Source organism: Phacochoerus africanus, chromosome 3 (genome assembly GCF_016906955.1).
Source record: "Phacochoerus africanus isolate WHEZ1 chromosome 3, ROS_Pafr_v1, whole genome shotgun sequence".
Lineage (NCBI taxonomy): Eukaryota > Metazoa > Chordata > Mammalia > Artiodactyla > Suidae > Phacochoerus > Phacochoerus africanus.
Window position 1 is genome coordinate 205,137,781 of NC_062546.1, and position 16,625 is coordinate 205,154,405.

Here is a 16,625-nt window from a genome sequence, read left to right on the forward strand (position 1 = left end):
AGGGCGGGACAGGGCGGAAGGGCATTTCAGCGGAGGGAACAGTGTTTGCACAGGCTCAGGGGTGGGACCACAGGACATGGTGCTTAAAACCAAAGCTCCGTGTGGCCACTGTGGGAGTGACCAGGTGGGGCTAGAGAGACAGGAAGGCCCAGGGGTCCAGGGAGCCCACGGCTGCACTCTGGCGCCTGGACACTGTCCTGAAGGCCGCCAGTTACGTTAGGCAGGCCTAGGGGTACCTTGACAAGGGGAGGAGGGGGGCTGGATAGGGATGGTGCAATGGGGAGCCTTGGGGCTAACCTGGGACCAGGCGCTTAGAGATGTGACCCAAGGTGGGTGCCGGCCCTGGGGCAGGGGCCAGGATGGCTTCTAGGAGTCAGGAGGCTGGGGGCTGGGCAGGACTGTGTGGACTGGGTAGGGGAGGCGGGAGGTACAAAGTCCAGGGGTCTCCAGGCTCCGGGGGGGGCGGGGGGGGAGGCGGGCGCCCTGGGGCTGAGTTTGGGCTGAGCGTGGGATGTCTGGGGAGGTGGAGAGGCTTGCGGACAAATGGACACACAGTTCAGACCCTGGGAAGCTGCCCACAGTGCGCTGACTGCCCCGTGGTCCTTGCTGCAGCTGGGGACAGTGCGTGTCACCACCCAGGGTGACCTTCCACACCCAAGACAACTTAGGAAAGCCAGCTCCTCCTAGAAAGCCTCCCACCCAGGTGTGCCCCCACCTCCCACATGGGCCTGCAGGGGGGTAGGGTGGTCCCTCACCCCATGGGCTCAGAGAAGTCGAGGCACTGGCCGGGGGCCACACAGCACGCAGCCCGCCCCTACACCCGCAGCTCTGGGCTTACCGAGGTGTGCGACCAGTAGGAATAGTCGAAGCTGAAGCTTTTGGGCGTCTCCTTGGGCTGTTTGGGGTTAACGATGGCTGCGGGGAGGGGACAGGCACGGGGTCAGTGCTGCGCTCCAGGGAGGCTGACTCCGGCTCACCTGCCGGACCCCGAGGTGGAGACGTGGGGTCCCCAGAGGCTTCTGGCCTCAGAAAAGTCAGCCCCCTGCTTGGTGGGGCCAAGGGCCCCATTTCCAGGCAGATGAGCCCTCTCTGCCCCTCTCCTCTGTCTGCACCCCCACCTCCAACAAGGACAGTCAGAGCTGTTCCTTTGTGCAAATACTGGGTCAGACCACAGCATGGCCGCCCCCCACCTCGGGTCCACACCCTGCCGGCCTCCCCCCAGCCCAGGTCTGTCTGCGTCTGCTCCGCGCACATGCGCCCTGGGGAGCAGGAAAAGCTGGGCCTCCCGTCGCAGAGCTGTGTCCCTGCTCGTGTGGCCTGTGCCCTCATCTGTGCCCAGGATGGGCTGGCTGTCCCTCCGCGGTGACACCACCACACGCTCCTCCTCTTGCCCCAGCACCTGGGGGTCCTGTCTGGGTTTGCTCCCAGGGGCTCTGTGGGACTGTCCCCTGCACAGGTCCCTCCTGCCCCTCCTTCACCAGCTGTACCTGGGCTGGCGGGCAGCCTGGAAATAAGCCCCCGACTCATGATGCTGCCAGCGCACACCACTGGCACCTGCCGAGTGTCCCAGGAGCCCCCCAGCCCGAGGCTGAAGCACCCCGGGGTTTCCCAGGCCCCAGGCCCTCAGCAGGCAGCGGGTCCTCCATGGCAAGCCCAAAGGGACTGTGGCCCCTGCCATCAGGCTGCCCTGTCGGACACTGTTTGAACCCCCAGTGTCCTTGCTGATAGAAGACCCCGAGCACCCCCACGGGGCCACCTGGGGCAGACGCCTCCCTGGGTTTTCACGTCCACCAGGAACCCGGGCCAGTCCCCGTGGGAGGGGGTTCCAGACCGCTCCCCGATACATCATCCCATTTAAGGGGGGCATCCCTCACGCCCCCCACCCCCAAACGTAGAGAGGAACACGTGCCCACGGTGGGCGGAGGGCCTGCTTCCCTGGGCTCAGCACAACCTCCAGCGCACCACACCCCTGCCCCCGCAGTGGGTGTCGGGGCGACCCGTCCTCCTCGCCAAGGGAACAGAGGGGCACCGTGTTGCGGGCTGAGTTCTACCCCCACATCCACATGTTGGGTCCCGACTCCCAGGACATCAGACTGTGACCTTATTTAGAAACGGTCCTTGCGGCTGTAACTGGTAAGGATGAGGTCCCTGGAGTGGGAAGGGGTCCCAGCCCCCTGCGACCCGCCTCCTTATAAAAAGGGAAAGTGGACACAGACACACGGAGGGAGGAGGCCGTGTGAAGACAGAGGCAGACGCTGGGATGGCGAGTCCACGGGCCAAGGAAGGCCACGTGTTTCCAGAAAACCATGCGAGGCTGCAGCGAGGCAGGGAATGGGCGCTCAGAAGGGGTCAGCCCTGTGACACCCTAATCTGAGACGTCAGCCTCCAGAACGGTGGTCCACGCCACCCAGTCTCCAGGCTGTCACGCATGGAGCCCTGAGAGGCCGAGACCCCCCCCTCCGGGCCTCGCCCCACCCTGCAGCCGCGCAGGCCCAGCGGCTTGGCGGGCAGACCCTTGCTGCTTGCGTTGGCCGAAGGGCCCACTCACAGCACGGCTGTCAGCAGAAGCCCGGTCCCCGGGCTGACCCAGCTCTGGACCCCAGGCCCCACGTGGGGACCTCTGGGGGATGAGCCGGCCCCCTTGAGAAGCTGGCAGGAGAGGCAGGTGACTGACCATCACAGCCCTTTCTTTGGAGCCCAGAGGGGGTCACGTCCATGCTGCCTCCAGAAGCGAGGCTGAGAGGAGACCTGGCTGCCCCGGTTTCAACATCCGAGGCCCTGGGGCCGCGGCCACCGGAACCTGAGCACAGATAATGCTGGCGCCATGGAAACACCAATCACAGCACCTCCTGAGCACATGCCGCGGGGCCCAGCCTCCGACGGCGCCCCCCTCTGTCCACCAGGTCTCCCCACCTCCCTGCACCGCGGGCCAGGGCCCCAGGCAGGCCAGGCGCCCGCCCCGTCCACTTGCTCCCCTCTGTCGGCCGCAACACCTGCCCAGCCCAGGCGCTGGCCTTGCCCCGACCGCGTCCCTGTGCTGGGAGTTTGCTGGATACGCTGCGTGGACCCTGAGCTCCCAGAGTGGGAGCCCCCCCAGGGACCAGACACAGGTGTGCTCAAAAAACACGGAGCAGGCAGGGGCGCCGATCCCGAGGGTCAGTGAGCAGGGACTGGGCCCAAAGGGGAGCCCACCATGGGCACCACCGGGCAGGGCTGCCCTGGCCCCAGGACCTGCTGTTACTCTTGAGGGGGCTCCCGTGGAGTGGCAGGGACCCTCGTTCCTGGTCCTGACCCCGGGGGTCCTGTGGCACCTCCGTCATTACAGACGGGCTCCCAGCTCCAGAGGGGATGGCCCTCGCCAGGGCCCACCCCAGGGACCAAGCCCTCCCCAGGGCGACCTGGGGAGGAGATGGGGGGGCTTCCTGTGCAGCTCTCGGGGCTCTTCCTCCTGTGGGTTTGAGGAGTGGGGACAGGACCCTGGGCTCGTTGAATGGGTGGCTCCATGCCCCCTTCCCCTGCTGCAGGCAGGCTGCCCAGGCTCTGCAGAAGCACAGAGGGGACAAAGCAGAGCCGTAAGGGCGCCAGCTTGAAGGGGGCGGCAGCAGCAGAGTCGGAGCCCAACAAAGGAGACCATTTTCTCAGAGTCTGAAGGCCCCACAAGCCATGTGCCCAGCTGGCTCCTTCCAGGAGCCCGTGGTTCAACGCTGAGGAATTCCGTGGGTCTGTTGTAAAACCCACGGCAGCTTGAACATGGCCGTGGGGAGAGAATTTACACCACGGAAATCTGCAGAGACGCGTGCGCGTGCGCGCGTGTGTGTGTGTGTGTGTGTGTGTGTGTGTGGAGAGGGAGCGGGCGCCCGGGGGCTGGTTCACAGCAGGCCACCACCCAACACCTGCAGGACTCAGGACGCAGCTGCACTGAAGCCAAGTGGAGGAGACAGAACCTCAGCGTTGTCGGGGTTTCAGGGACGGTCGCTCACCAGGGGGCCCTTGCCAGTCCTCACTCGGTCAGCAAGCCCCTCGTGCCTGCAGCAAGGCCTCCGCACTGACCACTGCCTGCTTGACTGTGCGCTGTGGCTCTTGTCACTGGCCCGTCTAGTTCCATCTCCGAGTCCCCACTGGAAGGTCCCCCCGGGGACCTCACTGGGCCCAGGGCCAGGAGTGGAGCCTGGTTCAGGCTGGAGCCCAGCGGCGTTCACCGCACTGTGTGTGAACAAACCCCCACCCTCTCCTCCCGTGTGCTGACACAACCCCACAGAGCTGTGGGGACAGTCCTTGTCCCTAGGGGCTGGGGGCAGCACACGAGACCACATGACCCCCGCAGGTGGAGAGTCTGTTGCGACTCTCACAAGTGGGCCCCGGCAGGGGCAGCTCCAGGCCTGCCAGCGGTCTCTGGACGGTGCTGGCAGGGAGGGCCGAGGACATGCCGACCTGGGCCCAGCCAGTGACAGCAGGCCCCTGGCACCCTCGGCCGAAGCTGCTGACCAGGACCACCAGCCCCCAGGGCTCCTCCTTTGAGAGCAGGCCTTGTCTTAAGCGATTCCTCGAACAGAAGCAGCGTGACCACCTCCTGGCCACACCCAAGCTCCTCTCTGTGCTCCCCCATGCCCAGGCTCACTCTACTTGGAAACTGGAACATTCTAGAATCCTGATGTGCAAACGGGGCCGACTTTGATGAGTCTGGTTTGAGGCTGGTCGACAAGGGCCTCTGTGGGGAAGACGGCAATGAGCCGCCAGCAGAGTCTGTGTGGCCAGAGGGGACGGTCGGGAAGGTCCTGGCGGCCTTCCGGAACAGTGCACCAGCCCCTGACGGCACGCACCGGGCCTGGCTTGCTGGGATCCAGGAGGGAGGCTGGAGGTGGGAAGGCCAGGCTGGGCGTGGGCCCTCGCAGCCCGGCCCCGAAGACATCAACACTGAGGTTTGGCTGAGTCCCTCCCTCCACAGGCACTGCCCTGGGGTGAACCCCAAACTCACACCCACCCAGAAGCTCAGAACGTGGCCCTCTTTGCATATGGGGTCCCTGCTGCGGGGACGGAGCGCAGGTACCTACGATCTTACAATCTGCTCGGCTGCAGGGTTCCCAGAGGCGCCGGGTGTGCTTCAGATGAGGATGTTGCCGTGCGGGGCTGGCCACACACTCAGGAATCCACGTGACTCATTTCTGGGTCAGGGTGGGGATGCAGGTGGCGTATTCGGAGAAGCGGGGTCTCCTGGTGTGCACCTCGTTTTGGGACTCAAGGAGCACGTCACCATCCCCGTGGGCGGCGCTGGCCAGCTCAGCTCCCGCCTCGATGGAACGGCCGTCAGCTGCTGTCCAGACCCGGCTCTTTAGGCCGCCTCTGGGGCCGCCCAGGCCCCTCATCCCCCTCACCGCCGCCACCCCCGCCCCAGGATCTCCAGGAATAAAGCCCATCCCGCCCTCTGACCCCACTCCTGTGCTGAGGGCTGCCTCTGCCTCTCTCTCTCTTTCTTTCTTTTTTTGTCTTTTGTCTTTTTTAGAGCCACACACGCGGCATATGGAGGTTCCCAGGCTAGAGGTCTAATCGGAGCTGTAGCCACTGGCCTACATCACAGCCACAGCCACATCAGACCTGAGCCAAGTCTGCAACCCACACCACAGTTCACAGCCATGCGGGATCCTTAACCCACTGAGCAAGGCCAGGGACTGAACCCGCAACCTCATGGTTCCTAGTCAGATTCCTTTCTGCCGCGCCATGACGGGGACTCCTGCCTCTCTTTTTCTGTGTCTGTCTCTGTGTCTGTCTCTTTGTTTCTCTGTCTCTCTGTCTCGGTCTCTCTGTCTCTGTGTCCTTCTATATCTGTCTCTCTCTGTCTCTCTTTGTGTTTCTCTCCTTGTCTCTGTCTCTCTGTCTGTCTGTCTCTCTCGCTCCGGCTCTCAGGCCAGGGCTGGCTCAGAGGTCCCCCGAGTGTCGCCCACCGTGCCCCCAGCTGTTCACTCCCGTGGCACCGGCCCCTCCCTGTCCTGGGCTGCCTCCAAGCTCCAGGGAGACACAGGGTCTGCCTGGGATACTTTGATCTTGCTGTTGACTCTGCAGGTCCCTATGGGGCTTGGCCGCCGGTGAGCCCCTCAGGCCAAGGCCCCAGCCACGTCTGAAGCGGCGCCTGCACTGCCAGGGCCTGGCCCAGAGCGCATGGCCCTTCCTGATATCCTGGGTCACCCGCGCTGTCACTCCTGGCGCGGACGCTTTCTGCCGCCCTAAGATCACTGTTCCCACCAGGGGGGTCCCAGCCCCTGGCCGCCCAGCTTAAGGCTTGAGCCAGGCCACCTGAGCACTTCAGCCTCGAGGGGGCCGAGCTGGAGGGGCAAGAAAGCCAGGCCCTGCACAGGCCTCCGCCCCTGCTTCCTGGGGAGGGCACCCTGTACGTCAGAGGGTCCCAGCCAGCTGAGTCCCCAGCGGTGGTGGTGGCTGCCCGCTCACCAAGGCCCCTTTGCGGCTTCCGCGCCCTTCCCAGACGTGCCCTCCACCCCTGAATCCACCCCGGGTCCACGTCCAGGGACCTAGCAGGGACATCAGCTCACGCGCATCGTGTGATGCCCCAGGTGCGCCTGGGCACCGGTCCCACACCTGCCCAGGCTCCAAGCGGGACCCCACAACCTGCTCATGCAGGATAAAGGGCCACGGAGCTCCAAGACCTTCTAGGAAGAGCCTCAGGCGAGATGCCCTCCGCAGAGCCTAATGGGGCCCCGGAACAGTCCCAGCCAAGACCAAATCCTCACCCCGACGGGCCTGCACCCCCACCTCCCGGGGCAGCCCCCCCGCCTGGTAGACAACTGGAGGGGTGGGGCTGCCGGGCGCAGGGGCCACGGCCTCAGGACCGCCCGGCACAGCTTATGCCGCGGGGACGGTGCAGCTCTCCTAGCTGAGCCCCGCCAGCCACACAGGTGGGAGCGGGGACAGCGAAGGCTTGCTCCCGTCACCACGCTCTGGGGAGGCCTCTTGACCGGGAGCTAACCCAACCTCTGGTTCAGTTTCCAGGGGACCCGAAGCAAAAAGGCCCGCTAACCTACAGGGTTCGAATCAAGGAGCACGGCTCCCTCTGTGGGTAAGAGACGGTGGCGGGGGCTCCCGGGCGCTGGCAATGCCCTAAGTGACAGTCTGGGCGCTGCTGAGAACTTGAGCTGCCCGCTGGGCTCCGTCCACTCTTTGGCAAACATGTCCCACAAACCCGTCCCAGCCCAGCACAAAGTCTGTGGCATCAGAAGGAGCCAGGGGGAGGCTGGGGCCGCGTCCTCCCTGCCCCCTGGCAGCTGGGTCCTGAGGGCCACAGCTGAAGGTCTTCCTGACCTTCTCGAAATTGCCATTCTCACTCTCCCTACCCCCTGTCCGGCCTGCTGACCCCAGGCCTACTTCTCAGAAAAGTGTGAGATGACTTCAGACTGGCAACGCAAGAACGAACAGGAGAAAAGGCTTCTAAACCAAGGGCCGCTGAAACAAGACAAGAAACCAGGAGCCCTACGTCCTGGGTTGAAAAGTTCACCCCAAATCCGTGTCCCCCTGAAGCTCAGAACACGACCTCATTGGAAACAGTCTTGGAGGCTGTAATTCATGGTTGGCACGAGGTCATACTGGACAAGGGCTGCTCTTAGATCCAGCGGCAGGTGTTCCCACAAGGCCACACAAAGATGCAAACACACAGACCAGGGGCTGGGGTGACACAGCCACAGGCCCACGTGGCAGCCACCACCGGAAGCCACCTCCACTCCAGAGCCGCAGAGGACTGCGGCCCTGCCCACACCTCGATTTTGAGCTCTGGTCTCCACAGCTGTGAGACAATGCATTTCTGCTGTTTTAAGCCACCCAGTTTGTGGTCCCTTGTCCCTGCAGCCCCGAAGAACCAACACAGGGTGTGGACGAGGAGGGAGCCGGGGCCAGGCGGGCCGCTGCCTCTGGCCTCGAGGCCCAGGGCCCGTGGCCCCGAGGGGCCGGCAGCATCGGTGAGCCCGTCCCACCCGTACTCACTGGTGGTGCTTCCGGACATCTGGATGATGCACTTGGAGTCTCGGCTCATCTCCCGGGAGTTGAAGGGGCGGACGCGCACCGCCACCTTCACCGAGGCCCCGGCCATCTCTGCGGCCGTGGGGGGTCACTCCGAGCAGCAGCGGGAGCCCCGGCGAGCACGGGAGACACCTTGGGGAAAGGGAGACGTGAATGAGAAACAACGCCCCCCCCCAAAAGGCAGGAGAGGTATTTGGTTGGCAACGGAACCCCTCCCTCCAACGCCCTCGGTGACGCCTGCTGCAAACTCCCATCCGTCCAGGAGGCAGAGGCAGCCGAGAAAAAGCACGATTTGGGGGTGAGCGGAGCCTGGGAAAGCTGGAGCCTCACAAGGACCAGCCAACTTGCACCCTGGGACCCAGAAAGACCCCGGGTGCCCCTGAGGGCAGGAAACGGGGTGGGACCGAAGACAGGGGTTTGCGGAAGGTCAGCAGAGGAGCGTCAGAGCCTGTTACCAGGTCAACTGTGTCCCTGAAAATTCACACACTGGACCCCAACCGCCAGGAGCCAGGGACCTGGCAGATGCAACCGCTTAGGACGAGGTCATGCCGAGTCGCGTGAACCCTGCCCGCTGTGACCGGCGTCCTTAGAGAAAGGAGACGGATACGGAGAAGGCACCTCGTGAAGACAAAGAGGTCTGGGTGGCGGGTCTCCCCGCCCGCCAAGGACCCTCAGGAGACAGACAGGCAGTGGGCTCTCTCCCTCCCAGCCTCGGGAGGAAGCAGCAGATGCCACCGTGACCTGGACGTCCAGCCTCCCGGCTGTCACACGATACACTTCTGTCATCTCGGCCCTCAATCTAGGGTACTTGGTTAGGGCAGCCCCGGCAGACTAATGACTAACCCCCCCCCAGGCCCCCATCCCCAGCCTGTGAACCTCCAGGACCTCCCCGCCCCCCAACCGGGCTGCCCTCCAGGAGCATGAGGCTCTGTCCAGCCCCGGGGTCCCCAGACCAGCTGAGGGCAGGCGTCCAGCGCCTTTGAAAAGACGCCTGGCAGTGGGACCCCACCAGCCTCTTCCTGCTGCTGCCGGGCCCCTAGCATGCAGGCTGTCAGGGGAGAGGAGGGGTTCTCAGCTGCGAAACCGGCAGGACCACACCCTCTAGCAAGGAACTCAAAGACTAGAGCAAAGAGAAAAGGAATACAAGAGAGACAAGGCAGCAAGAGAAGGACAAAATTAAATGCTTTGTCATTAATTCCCCGGAAAGAAAAGTTATTCTCTTGCTCCCATGAGCCAGAGAAAGATGCTATTTGTAAAAGGACCACTCAGTGAATAAGAGAGAGTTCTTGGAGATTAAGAATGTGAAAAAAGAACTTTCAAAAGTAAATAAAAGATCGGAAATACAATTAAGCAATTTTCCGTGTGGGGAGAGAAATAAAATTTGAGGATCCATGAAAAGAAAAAGTTAAAGAAATAATTTAAGAAAACTTCCCAGAACTGCCAGCCGCCAAATTCAAAGAGCTTATTTTATTTATTTGTTTGTTTGTTTGTTTTTGTCTTTTTGCCATTTCTTGGGCCACTTCCCACGGCATATGGAGGTTCCCAGGCTAGGAGTCTAATCAGAGCTGTAGCCACCAGCCTACGCCAGAGCCACAGCAACACAGGATCCGAGCCGTGTCTGCAACCTACACCACAGCTCACGGCAACGCCGGATCCTAAACCCACTGAGCAAGGCCAGGGACCGAACCCGCAACCTCATGGTTCCTAGTCGGATTCATTAACCACTGCACCACGACGGGAACTCCTCAGAGGGTTTATAAAAAGCTATAAAGTCACATCCTGCGGTAATTTGTGAAATTTCAGGACCTCGGGGTTAAAGGAAGATTCCCGAGCGCAGGGCAGACCACGAAGGATGAAGAATCGCAGCAGCACCGCGTGGGCAGCACTTTCCGCCTGGGCTCCTCGGCTCGGCCAAACTATACCCGCCTGAGAGGGGCGAGGGGGGGGATCCAGGAACACGCCGGGGTCTGCGCTCCAGCAGGAGCGGGATAAACAGGCAGTGGGAGAGGAAGGCTGGGGCCCCAGCCAGAGGCCCCCGTGCGGCCTCGAGGGGCGTCCGGGTGGGAGGGCAGTGGAGAGGACCCACCACACCTGGAGGAAAGACAGGGCTGCCAGGCAGAGGCGTCCCACCAGCCGAGACGCGCTGGGCAGAGGGTTTGATGAGAGGTGGGTGCGGAGCCCAAGCACCGGTTACCTCTCACTCGTGCCAGACGGTTCTGCAGGGAGACAGCACAAGCCGAGTGCCTTCCTGGGGGCAGCGGGAAGGGACGTGTCCCCGTCCTGCTGGTGTGGACACAAAACACGAACCAGCACAGGGGAGACGGGCGGACAGACGCGGGGGAGAAGGGGTCCGCGGCGGGGACGCTGGCGACGCGATGCTGTGGAAAAGCGGTCCGATCGATCAGATGAAGCCGAAACAGCGATTTGGGGCGGGTGTTGGCGGGGGAGGCGAGTGGGGCCGCTTCTCACCAGGAGCCTCCTTGCCCTGACGGACTTTGATTCCACGAGTTACTTTGGCCAAAGTTTGGGAACAAGTGAAAGAGGGGAGACCAGGAGGGAAACTGCTGCCGGAGCCCCGCACGCTCAGCTCAGGGGACTGGTGGGGACGCCGAGCCCAGGGCAGGAGGGCAGGAGCCCGCGCACGCGTCCACTCGAAGGCCACACTTCCGCCGAGGAGGCAGCTCCCCGAGGACATGGGCCCCCGGCAGGTTGGTGCTGGTTCCAGAAGCTGTCCCGCTGGGCTGGAAGCCCGCAGGCTGGAGGGGGCTGCACGGAGCAGCTGGGGAAGCTCCAGGCGGGACCTCCCAGGAGAGGGGAGCCAGTGCAGAGGGCGGAAGAGGTAGGCAGGTGCCTCTTCCCGCCTTGGGGCACGACCTGGAACGCAGGACACCTGCGCGCCCCCCCCCCCCCCCCCGCGCCCGGCTCCAGGCGCACCTTGGATTCCAGTGAGGACAGGGTGCAGTGAGGACAGGGTGCTCCCTCCAACGTAGGGGGAGGGAGGTAGGTCCAGGGAAGCTGGGGGGAGCGTGGTGCTGTACCAACCCCGGCTCCCAGGCGGGGGCTCAGAAGGCCTAAGCATCCCTGTGGGCAGTAGCCTGGTCACAGGACGTGGGAAAGCTGTGAACACCCCGAAGACTGTGATGCTGCCTCCCTCAGCAAAGGGGAGCCAGGACCGGGGGAGGGGGGGGCTCGGAACAGAGAGAGGGACAAGCTCAGGGCAGAGAGCTCCTGGGCACAGGGACAGCCAGAAGCCCCAACAGGCAGAGTTCAACCAGGAACTTGGGGCTTCCACCTACGGCTGCCTAAAATGAACTCAGATATCCACTAAGTGGTGAGCCCCCTGTCACCAGAGGCATCCAAGCAGAACAGAGGCTGGGGAGGTCTCTTTGAGACCCTCCCACGCTAAGGTTCCATGACGCCTCCTCTTCTGTAAACGGCGTCTTCACCCATAACGTCTTCCCTCAGAAGAATCCGGCCAAGAGACCCCTTTAGGACAGGACAGGGACCTCTAGGCGCTGACCTCAGGATCAAGAGCAGGAGGGGCCGGCAGAGCACCCTGGGGCCCTCTCTCCACACGGGGAGGGCGCGGCTTGGGCTGGCATCGGCGCTGTGAAGTCCCAGGCTCTGCCCAGAGCCAGCTCCCAGGACAGGCTGGCCGTGGAACAGGGCTGTCCCCCAGGCAGCAGCTCTTCCAGAGGCCACAGGGAGAGAGGGAGCGCCAGACCAGGGCCAGCAAGCTGAGGATGTGGGTGAAAGCCCGGGCAGGTGGAGAGCAGAATTCGGGGGCTGGAGTCACGCCCAGTGGCACCCTACAGCCGCACACGGCCACACGTGCACCCTCCTACACACCACGAGAGTTTTCCGCAACACCGTTTCACTTTCCGACACCCGTGAGCGAGCGTCTGGGTGGACCGGGGGGCACGGCTCTCTGGAAAGTCTGTGCACTTTCGAAACTGAGAAAATCTTAGGACATTCTAGCTGGAGTGGGAAGAGTCAGAGCAGGGTCATGAATTCCTCGTATGAATGCAGATTCGAAAGAAATCCCCGGCAAGCCGAGGGCAACACAGCTTAAGCCTTGAAAATAAAGGCCATGCCCTGTGAATACGTGATCCCAAGTACTGAAATGGCAATAATTAGAGATGAAGAAACTATTCACGGAAGACGACCGATTTGCTATGGCAAACTTTTCGGTTCTCCCTACATTAGCTACATTAATTACTGAATTAGTTGCAATTCCAATAAGCAAAATATTCCAACGGGATTTTCCGTGGAATTTGGCACGTGTTTGGAAGAGAGTTTTGAAAAATAGGAGCAAAGGGGGCATCTCCGACCAGCTACCTCACACTTACTGTGGAGCTACGACAGCCTCCCAAGCCTAGTTGTGACACAGAAGAGGGAGATGCGGCAGCGGAGCACGGCCCCAGACGGACGCGTGCACAGAGCGCACACGATAAAGCAGCCGTTCAGGCTTCGGGTAAGATTGGCGTGGGCACCCTTGGCTCGCCCACGTCAAACACCAGAGCTGGGACGTTCTTTCTGAAAAAGCACGACGCGAACGCACAGGAGGCTCTGCTCGCGGCTCTGGCGGGCGGCTGTGCATGGACACCGAGCGTGACGCACAGGAGGAGCCGTGCGTCCGGGCGGCAGAAGGGCTGCGGGCAGTGTCGCTCCTGCCATCGCGCACAACGAGAGGAGCCAGACACAATTTCCAAATCCGTGTGGAGCAAGGAAATCGCTCCTGAAGCCGCGCAGCCTGGCGGGCCGGGGCTCCCGCATCGGGGCCGCCGGGGCGGGAGACCACCTTCCCGGGCGCCTCCTCCCTGAGTGCCCCGCATCCCGCTCACGGGCACGAGGCCGGAGTCTGCAGGCTCCCCAGGCAGAGAGCCGTTGCTGAGGGACGGAGGCCCTGCAGGGCCTTTGGTCAAAGGAAACACACTGGGAGGCCAAGATCCGAGGAGAAAGAAGCAGAGCGCCACGCTGAACAGGCAGCCGTTCTCCCCTTAAGCCATGTGCCAAGCTCTGGGCGTGTGAGAGCCGGAAGCTTAAAACTCAAGCAGACGCCTCTGCAAATCAAAGAGACACGGTCCACGGTCTCAGGTACCAAGGAGACCGAGGTCAGAGGTCCGGGGCCACAGGGAGGGGGGCTTCAGCCGCCACCCGGCCTCTGCTTTGAAAGCCCTGAAAGCACAGAACCCAGAGGCAGGACCACAGGTGGGATACGGCGCAGCCCACGTGCCGCCCTGCGCAGGCTCAGTCCCGCCTCCGACCGAACCGGAGATGCTGCCGCTCCACCTGCCTGCGGGAGACACAGGAGCCTTCTGAAGCCTCCACGGGGCTTTCGGAGGCAACATCTGAGATGAGCTCGAGAGGCGCGAGGCAGGCGAGGAGACTGGACTAGAGGACTCAAGTGGGCAGAGAAGGGTCAAGGAACCCACAAAGCAGGAAGGAAGGGAGACAGGGAGGAAGGCGCCCATGCATGAGCCAGATCTGGGAGGCACCAAACAGGGACTTTAAAACAACCATGACTTGTGTGGTCAAACTAAGGGAAAAGGATGAAAAACATGGAAACTTTTGCACAAGGATTTGAATCTGTAAAAAGCAATCAATGGAAATTCTAGAGCAGAAGACACAATAACTGCATTGAGCTCCAGAGGTTAGAGGCCGCTGCAGACAGCGTTCCCAGCCTGGAGAACAGGTCACCGTGAAGTCAAAGCACCGCGAAAATGAAGACTAGAAAACATAAAAACGGAGTCAGGAAGATATGGGAGGCAGTGAATGGCGTGACCTGCGTGAACCCGGAGTCTAAAAGAAGAAACGGAATAGAGGAAGCGATGCTTTAAAAGACAGTGGCTGTTAATTGTCTAGAACTGTGGCTGCATATCCATCCGGATGCAAGAAGCTCTGCAAACGCAAAGCAGGAAAATGCAGAGAAAACTACACAAGGCACAGCGTGATAAGACTTCCGAGCGCCAAAGATGCAGGGAAAAATCTTAAAAGCAGCCAAGAAAAAAAAAAGAGACATTCAGCCCCCGAAGGAACAAAGATAAGATTGACCCTTGACTTCTCAGCAGAAGTGATGGAGATCAGAGGATAAAGCGCCAAGCTTTCAACTCCGCCACCTAAGTGGAGAAGGAACCATTTAATTGGACTGCCAAGGCCACTTGCTAGCCAATCATTAACATGGTAGAAAAAGAATGTGTAGCTAACAGGTTAAGAGCCCGGAAAATAGAAAAAATGTCTATATTTGTATGAACCCAAACAGAAGGCAATAAAGGAAGAAAACCAGAACAAGAAGTAGGAGATCAAACGGAAAAATGAAGATTTAAGACCCTAGATAAAAGCCCAAGTCAATCAGCATGGACGAAATATCCCAATGTCAGAACAGATTTTAACATCTCGTCTGCTGATAAAATACATCTTTAAATAAAGACAGAGAGGCTGAAAATAAAAGGATAAAAACTGGGGGTTTACCTGTTCTGTCTACCACGCACACTCTTTTAAAATGCGCATAGAACATTTACTAAAATTAGCTATACAGTGGTTATACAGCAAGCTCGAACAAATTGCAATCACATTACATTTAGGATGGAGAAACAACAAGGTCCTGCTGTATGGCACAGGGAACTACATCCAGTCCCTGGGATAGACCACGAGGAAAAGATTATCTAAAAAGAATGCACGTGGACGTGGACGTGAATCACTTTGCTCTACAGCAGAAACTGGCACAACATCGTAAATCAACCACACTTTTTGTTGTCGCACTTGCAGCACACGGAAGTTCCCAGGCCAGGGATCGAACCTGCGCCACAGCAGTAACCAGAGCCACAGGGGTGATGACAACACCAGAACCCCACTCTCCTGAGCCACAAGGCAACTCCCCAACTATAATTTTTTTAAAAAATCATAGGGCATATGTTCTCTGATCATAGTAGAATTAAGCTCTATATCAATACCAAACCAACAATCGAAAAACCTATGGAGGCCCCCCATTGTTTGGACATAAAGCAAGACGATTCTAAATAATCCAGAGGTCAAAGGAAAGAAAACCTCATTGGACATTAGAAAATATTTTGCATTGAACAGCAAGGATACAACACATCGAAGCTGCGGAACGCAGTCCCAGCAGGACTCACAAAGAAATGGAAAGCTTTAAACCCTGGGGTCGAGGTGGGGAGTCCTTCCCAGCATCCCCAGGTCAATGCAGACCCCAGTGGCCCCCAGGGAGCTCTGGGCTTGCAGGCCAGACCTTCAGGACTTGAACATTTGCCTTGCGAGGACCCAGCAGATGTGAGCCAGCAGCGGAGTTTCTGTCTGAGCGGGGCTGTCACCCCTTCACCCCCAACCCCCAGTGTCGGCAGGGGGGAGGGAAGGGGAGGGGGAGGGGGAGGAGAGGGAGGGGGAAGGGGAGGGGAGGGGAGGAGGGAGGGGGAGGGGAGGGGGACGAGGGAGAGGGAGGAGGGAGGGGAGGGGAGGAGGGAGGGGGAGGAGAGGGAGGGGAAGGGGAGGGGAGGGGGGGAGGGGAGGGGAGGAGGGAGGGGGAGGGGAGGGGAGGAGGTGCAGTGGTGGTGGCTGCGTGTGGGCATCTGGGGAGAGTCAGGGCAGGGAAAGTGAACCTCGGCTTGTGAACACTGACTCTCTAGGTCACGGAAATGGATGAGAGCAAGGAGGGAGAGGGGTTAAAAAGGAAGGAGGGGGAAGGAGCTGGTGGGGAGAACCCTTTAGAATCCGACTGCTTCTCCAGCAGACTCAGGACCTCTGCCCAGGATTCTGGGGGCCCAGTTCCTGAGCCTCATGAGGACACCCACGGGCTGCTCCCCAATGTCCCCCCTTGCATTCAGCTGTCGTAAATCCGCTGTCGGTTACCACACGGCTTCTGTTTTTCACTTCCCAAAATGTGGGTGCTGTGCCTTCTCTTCTGTTGTTGTTTTTGTTTAATCCTCAGAGAAGGATTTCTCTCTCCCTCTCTTCCTCCTTCCCTCCTTCCTCCCTTCCTTCTTTTCATGTCTTTTTAGGGCTGCACCTGCGGCATATGGAGGTTCCCAGGCAAGGGGTGGAATCAGAGCTGCAGCCGCCAGCCTACGCCACAGCCACAGTGACGCAGGATCCGAGCCGTGTCTGCAACCTACACCGCAGCCCACGGCAATGCCAGATCCTTAACCCACTGAGCAAGGCCACGTATTGAACCCACATCCTCATGGATACTAGTCAGGTTTATTACCCCTGGGCCACGAAAGGACCTCCTAGGTCTTTCTTTAGTTTACCTCTGCTGTTATTTCAGCGGCATTTCAGGAGGGAGAGAAGATAAATTAGAAACGATGAGCTAAACACTAAATTCGATGTCTTTCTATTTATGTGACTCCTAAGGCAGGCCAAAAATGAGCAGAATAAGCACATTATTTAGCAATATAGAGCCACCTAGCAATGGCAACAACAAAACAGGGAAGGGAGTGAAAGAGGTTGAGGCTGGGGATGGAGGGCAAACCTGCCGAGCTTCTACATGAGTCTTGTAGATGTATTTGACTCTTTGAAATGATGCTCATATTTAACCTAAAATGAATGATTTAAAAAATAATCATTACCAGAAGGTTCAGGAAAAGAGGGAGGGA

The 16,625-nt window shown here is 60.3% G+C and overlaps 1 protein-coding gene across 8 annotated transcripts in view; it reads right to left on the reverse strand.

Moving 5' to 3' along the window:
* Positions 1–16,625, reverse strand: part of KIF1A (kinesin family member 1A) — an 85,355-nt gene that overhangs the window by 57,024 nt on the left and 11,706 nt on the right. For all 8 annotated transcript variants that reach the window (XM_047773978.1, XM_047773976.1, XM_047773975.1 and 5 more), the window contains exons 2-3: positions 7,984–8,151; positions 839–915 (exon numbers count right to left, since the gene is read on the reverse strand). In XM_047773978.1, coding sequence (XP_047629934.1) covers positions 839–915; positions 7,984–8,089 — 183 coding nt within the window. In that variant the 5' untranslated portion in view covers positions 8,090–8,151. The remainder of the gene's footprint in view (positions 1–838; positions 916–7,983; positions 8,152–16,625) is intronic.